The sequence below is a fragment of the Egretta garzetta genome, unplaced genomic scaffold (assembly GCF_000687185.1).
Source record: "Egretta garzetta isolate BGI_Z169 unplaced genomic scaffold, ASM68718v1 scaffold135, whole genome shotgun sequence".
NCBI lineage: Eukaryota > Metazoa > Chordata > Aves > Pelecaniformes > Ardeidae > Egretta > Egretta garzetta.
In genome coordinates this window covers 1,542,784-1,549,272 of record NW_009259594.1, presented here as the reverse complement: position 1 = coordinate 1,549,272, position 6,489 = coordinate 1,542,784, and the positions used below count along the sequence as shown (strand labels likewise).

General features: G+C 60.7%; 1 protein-coding gene across 1 annotated transcript in view; it reads left to right on the top strand.

Moving 5' to 3' along the window:
- The window catches only part of KCNIP2 (potassium voltage-gated channel interacting protein 2), a 13,907-nt gene that overhangs the window by 7,200 nt on the left and 218 nt on the right, over positions 1-6,489 (top strand). The window contains exons 2-8 of the mRNA XM_035893653.1: positions 2,924-3,019; positions 4,162-4,286; positions 4,669-4,738; positions 4,839-4,909; positions 5,433-5,540; positions 5,891-5,995; positions 6,267-6,329. Coding sequence (XP_035749546.1) covers positions 2,924-3,019; positions 4,162-4,286; positions 4,669-4,738; positions 4,839-4,909; positions 5,433-5,540; positions 5,891-5,995; positions 6,267-6,329 — 638 coding nt within the window. The remainder of the gene's footprint in view (positions 1-2,923; positions 3,020-4,161; positions 4,287-4,668; positions 4,739-4,838; positions 4,910-5,432; positions 5,541-5,890; positions 5,996-6,266; positions 6,330-6,489) is intronic.

The following is a 6,489-nucleotide window of genomic DNA, read 5'->3' as shown; positions in this document are numbered from 1 at the left end:
GGCCCCCCCGCCCAGCCGTCACTGGGACGGCACTGGTGGCTCTGGCTCTGGGGTGGGGGTGGGGGGGCAGGGACATGGCTATGCATTGGGCTGACCCTGGCTCCTGCTTTCTCTCTGGGGAGACCACGAGCAGCTCAGGCTTGGGTCCTCCCTGGCGAAGGGGTGTCAGCCCAGCACCATGTAACCCCCCGACAGGGCAGCACTGGCTGGATCCAGCCCTCAAGGACACATCAGCTGCTGGTGGCTCAGTACAAAGTGGTCCATGGCTGTCCTGGTGGCGGTCACTGCTGGGGCCTGGGATCCACCCGCTGTGGGTCCCTTCAGAGCCAGTGCCCAGCAACGTCCAGGATTCATTTCAAAAGTGTGCAGTGGTGGGGATGGGAAATACCTTCCCCTTTTGGTGCTGTCCAAGGGTGGAGGCTCGGTTTGTGCTCGCGTGTGTTTTGAAGTCGTTTGGGCTGCGGAGTGACGCATGGGAGGGGACAAGCCACTTAATCCAGGGGACCTCCTGCCGCAGATAAAACACTGCCAGCCCTTCCAGGTGGCTTGTTTTGTGCCAGCCACTTGATGGCTTGTGCCGAGGGGTGGAGGGCAGAACGCATCTGGAAAAGAAGCCGTCACTGATAGGGACGGGACTTTGTGCTGCGGACGTCCCATGTGCCCAGCGGGGCAGCGTGTGGCTGGGCTCTGCTCCCCATCTTTGGGCAGAGCTGTTTCCCGGTGAGGGGGAACCCAGGAAGCCCCCAGATTTGCTCACAGTATGGATGCTGGGGAACTGAAAGGGGACGGTGTCCTTCCCAGCAGAGCCCTCAGGCGCACCAAAGCCAGGACAGCAAAACCCCAGCCCTGGTCACCCCTCTCCTGTTGTTAAGCTGCACGTGCTGAACATGCTCCCTCCCTTGGCCTGGGGCCCCTGGAATCGGGCCCTCTTCGGTTTCCTCAAGAAAACGCCCATATTCTTTTTTTTTTTTTCTTTTTCCTTCTTTATAACAAACTAAAGTGTAACTTGCACCCGACCTGACCTACTGCACGTGCCTATACCTGCTGCCCCTGTGAGTCCAACCACAGTTTACTCTCTGTTGCATCTCTCTAGCTGTGTGGTTTCCCTCCCACCCTACTCCCTCCCCTGGTCCATCACCCTGGTGCTGGGTGTTGCTCTGCCCATCCTGTCCCTTCCCCCTGGGCGAAGGGGCTGCTCCTGTCTCCCAGGTCTGTTCCCACAGCTCAGCTCTGCTGCAGGGACCTGGCCCCAGGGCATCCTTAGAAGGCTGAAAGGTGCAATTTCCCTTTCCCTAAGCAAATTAAAGCCCTGGAAAAGTAGGTGGGCCAAAATCATGTTTTATGCGCAACTGACTCCCTCTTTTAGGAAGGAAAAAGCTGCTTTCCTCACCTGCCTGTGAACCCTGGAGCAGACAGGGACCAGGCTGGCGCACCAAGATCATGGCTCTCACCCTTGTCTCTGTTGTCCCTGACAAATGCCAGGGGGCTGCATTCTTGCATCCCTATGCATCTGCATGTCACTGGCACCCTGCTGTGGATGCCCCTTCCCTGGGGACAAGTTTGCCCTCTCGGAGTGGCTTTGTGTGATCTCCTGCTGGGGCAATGGCTTCCTGGAGCTGTTCTGCAGCCCCAGAGTGATGGAGCTGCCTGCAGACCCACGTCCCCCTCCAGGTCCTGGAGCTGCATACCATGCAGCACCATTTCCCCAGCACCTGGGGCTCAGCTCAGCCCCACAAGGCTGAGAAAGCTGCCGAAGAAGCTCCATCTGCTACCCCCCTGGAGAAACAACCCCCAAACCAGGGCTCAGGATGCGCAGGCGTTGTGACCTGCTGCGTGCGGATGTCCAGGGCACTTGGAGCAAATGCGATGTCAGCAGAGCCCCAGAGGGACTTTGCACCTTTCATCCCATCAGTGCCCACTGCCACTGTCTGCCTCCCTTTGGGGGCTGGAGCCCAGCATGGCCTTCATCCCCTCCTCTTCCTCCCTTCCCCACCTGCAGCATTAGTCCTGCACTGTGTTTGCTGGCTTGAGGCACCGCGGAGAGGGAGGGAGCGGGTCTGCAGCTGTGGGGCAGCACCAGCAGGGAGAGATGGGGCTGAGCAAAGCCATTGGGGTCTGGATGGGGGAACAGAGGGCGGCAGGGGGGTCTGTGCAGCAAGGGGACCTGCTGTTTATGCAGGGCCGCTTGGAAGTGATGGCCATGGGCCAGGCTGATGTGGGGAGCCCCTCACCCTGCCCCATAGCCTGGCTGAGGCAAAGCCCTGAGCCCCGTTCCCCTTCTGGCTGTCGCAAAGCAGGTCCCCAGGCTCAGATCCCAGTGCCGCGCTGGGACGGGGGTGCATGCTGCAGTCTAGGCTGCATGGCTGGGTTCGGTGCGTGCTTCGCGTTCAGCCGTCGGGTGCCACCAGGATCAAACCCGGCCCCGAGCTCTTGGGAGGATGCAATGCTCCAGCTCAGCCGCAAGCTGTTTCTTGGGCTCCATCCTGCCCTTCCTCCCTGCACAGCCTCACGGGGAGGGGAGGGTCCCCAGAGAGCAGGTATTCGGCCTCGAGGCTGAAGGGCAGGGGGTAGCCCTGCCATCTCCTGGGTCTCTGGGCTGCTGTATGTCTCCAGTTCACCCTGGCATGCTGATGGGGGAGAGCAGAGGTGCTGGGTGTGGGTAGCCCAGCAGGGTTGCCCCTTTGCCATCCTCATCCTTCCCAAGGAGGGAAACTCCAGTGCCGGGTTTGTCCTGGGATGAAGCAGAAAGGCCGAGCAGAGCCTGGGCTGGGCTTTGCCTTCCTGCTCCTCCAGCCTCATGCTGCATGTGCTGCCTCCGGCCCCGCTCGCCCCACGCCGGGTGCCCAACCCTGCTGCCCACTGGGTCCAGGGGCTGCTGCTCTGTTAACTCTTCTTCTGCTTGGTGACTCCTTCTTTCTTCCAGGCAACCCGCCGGGCCAAACTAAAAAAGCGCTGAAGCAGCGATTCCTCAAACTGCTGCCCTGCTGCCGGCCCAAATCCATCCCCTCGCTCAGCGAAAGCAAGTGCTTCTTCTTGCCTTTGTGTGTGTGTGTCCCCAGCGGTGCTGCTGCCTGCCCTCCTCCCTGGCCCTGCCTGCAGGAAGGGGATGCCTCCACCACTCCCCTGCCTTGGGTTTGGGGCTATCAGGATCAGTCCTGCCCCAGAGGGGTCCGATGCAATGGGCTCTGCACCCACCTCTGTCCTTGCCTGCTTTCAGGCTGGTTTTTCCCCCCTCTCCAGCTCCCTGGAGCAGCTCCCACAGGATGCACAGCAGCAAGACCCACTTTGGAGCTGGCTCGGGGCAGCAGGACCCTCCCGGCACTGGTTTAAGGGCTGGGGGGTTGTTGCTCAAAGCTCAGTGTCGGTTTGGAGATGGAGGTTTTATGGGGGGGTGAAAGGGGCTGAGCAGGGAGTGAACGCAGAGCTGCCCAGAGTCCCCTACCGCTGCACCGGGTGTACTTGGCCCCTCAATGAGTCCAAGCCCCTGGCCGGGGTCTCTCCCTGCCCCACGGTGCGAGCTGATCCCCCCTGAGAGAAGAGGTGAGTATGGAGGGACAGGGGCTGATCTGCCCCATGGAGGGAGGGGGTACCCACTGTGGGGCCACAGTCCCTCTTGGGTTGCAGTGGGGTCTGGGGGTGCTGGCTGCTGCAGGCAGGCGTCATGCAGCTTGCCAGATGGTGGGGAGAAGCCATCAATGAAAGGGGGGCACAGCGGGCAGGTCGGGGTCTAGACAAGGCTGGGAGGCATTTGGGGCTGCAGGTTCTGGGGGGCAGCTCTCCTGCTGCTCACGAGCCCTGGTGCAGCACAGACCTGCGGGATGTCCAGGGTCTTGGCTCCACAGGGCTGTGCCAGGGGGAGAAGAAGGGCAGGTGGGGGGGCATGTCACAGCACTGGGGAGGTTTCACACCCCCTTTCTGCCCAGCCTGGGCTGTACCAGAGGCTGGGGTGGGCTGTTGCCCAGTGGCAGCCTCTGGTCTGCCCCCAGGGTGTCTCTGAGTGTCCTCTGGGGGCACAGACCCAACTCTGGCTGAGCAGGTCACCCCAACAACGTGTCACCCTGGGTAGGTATGAGAGGACGGGGCGTGCTGCGCAAGGTGCCTCTCCTGCCCCCCCAGGGCGGTGCTGGCCTCAGCCGCCCTCTTCCCCTGGGTTCCTTGCAGACAGCGTTGAGGATGAGTTTGAGCTCTCTACCGTCTGCCACCGCCCCGAGGGGCTGGAGCAGCTCCAGGAGCAGACCAAGTTCACCCGCAAAGAGCTGCAGGTCCTGTACCGAGGATTCAAGAATGTGAGTACTCGTTGGTCAGCTTTGCTAGCCCCCCTCCACTCCCATGTCCACCCCAGGTCCTTTGCACCTGGCGGTGCCTAGGGTTTACAAAGGCTTTCGGGACCTTGGCTTTGAAGTTTATATCAGGCTACGGCCTGATCCCACCTCCAGGGAGCTCACTGGGAGGCCTCCATCCCTTGGGTGCAGAGAGCCCCCTCCCTGGGTGGCTGGGATGCAGAGCCCCTCCAGCAAGGGGTGCAGCCCACAAAATCAGAGAGATGCTCCAAGCAGCCTTACCAGGCAGCGCAGGGCTGGGGGGCAAGGCAAGGGAACCACAGCGATTTAGGGGGATGCTCAGCCCCTCTTCTCAATGTGGAGGTGACGCTGTGGCTTGCCCTGGCAGGAGTGCCCGAGTGGCATCGTCAATGAAGAAAACTTCAAGCAGATCTACTCACAGTTCTTCCCACAGGGAGGTGAGTGCCCATCCCCGTCCCCATCCCCATGCCCTGTGTGGGTGCCTCCACCGGGCTGGGGGATCGTACAGCACCCCCTCACACTGTCTGCCTCCCCCAGACTCCAGCACGTACGCCACCTTCCTCTTCAACGCCTTCGACACAGACCACGACGGCTCCGTCAGCTTTGAGGTGAGCTGTGGCCGAGGAGGGGATGGCAGTGGGGCAGGGAGGGCATGTCCCTTCAAGCACCATGGGCTGGGCTGAGCAGCGTTGCTGTTGCAGATGGATGGAGAGCTTTGCAGGGGCAGGTGGAATTCATTAAATTCCCAGAGGCAGTGGGAAAACAGTGAAACCAACAAAAAAGGAGGCTTTCTCTATTTTCTGGCTAGTGTCTTTGTAGGTACCCAGACAGGCAGGTACAGCCATGGCTGGGTCTTGTTTAGGCTTCGGCTGAACAGCAGGTCCTGATGCACATTGTCGTCTTAGATGCTGTGGCCCAAGAAACTAGTGTGGGACATATTTGGGGACTGATTGGTTTTCCCCAGGCTCTTTTTGCTACTCAACGATTCCCTTGTCAGCCCAGCCCTGGGGCACATCTGCTTTGGGGCTGAGTTCCTTCTCTGTGGAATGGACAAGCAGGGCTGTGCCCTCTGTGTCCATGAGACCCTTTGTGGCCGTAACCCCCCACTGCCTGCCTTGTCCATCCTTGCAGGACTTTGTGTCTGGGCTGTCCATCATCCTGCGGGGCACCATTGACGATCGCCTGAACTGGGCCTTCAACCTCTATGACCTGAACAAAGATGGCTGCATCACCAAAGAGGTGGGATGGGGGGTCCAGGATGATTCCCTGGGGCCAGCGCAGGTTTGCCTGGGGGCATTGGCTGAGCTCTGGAGGAGAGCTGGGGTGGGTCAACTTTTACTGAGCGCAGCTTTGCAAACAGTCCCTCCTGGTTTTGTTGTGTCTCCAGGGTGGAGGGTGGATGAGGGGTGTGCTGCTTTGGGGCTCCATCACACCTGCAGGGACACACATGGCCCCACACTGTGCACAGAGCCAGCAGGAACACACCTGAGCACCCCACAGGTCCTTTGGGAGCATCATGAAAAGGGTGTGGGTCAGGGACCAGGAGGAGGCAGATCCCTGTGTCAACCCTGCAACCCCTTTCCCTCCAGGAAATGCTGGACATCATGAAGTCCATCTATGACATGATGGGCAAATACACCTACCCGGCCATGCGGGAGGAAGCACCCCGGGAGCACGTGGAGAACTTCTTCCAGGTGAGCTGAGCACATCCTGGGGGAGCAGAGCTCCAGTATGGAGCCAGTGGTGCCCAAAACCTGGCACAGTGCAGGAGAAAACCCCCCACGCTGAGGATGGAGCAGGGCTGTGCTAGAGCCAGGGAGAGAAAAGGCCATCCAGGTCCTGCCCGGTGCTTGGAGATGGCTGGGGCAGGGGTACGCTGTGTCCAGGCCCTGTGGGACCCAGGCAGGGCATGCTGGGCTCTCCCTGGGGCTGGGTCTGTCCCTGCCATGCTGTGCTTCTCTGCAGAAAATGGACCGAAACAAGGATGGCGTGGTGACAATCGAGGAGTTCCTGGAGTCCTGCCAGAAGGTAAAGCCACCAGCAGCTCTGCTCAGGGGCTGGGCCACCTCCCCGTCCCTTGGGAACCTCTGTCCCCCCATTGTCCTCCTGGCAGAGAGTGGGCAAAGGCAGGGCTCCCAGGGGCAAGGCTGGGCCTCTGCTTTGGGAACTGTATTGGTGCAGGCATTCC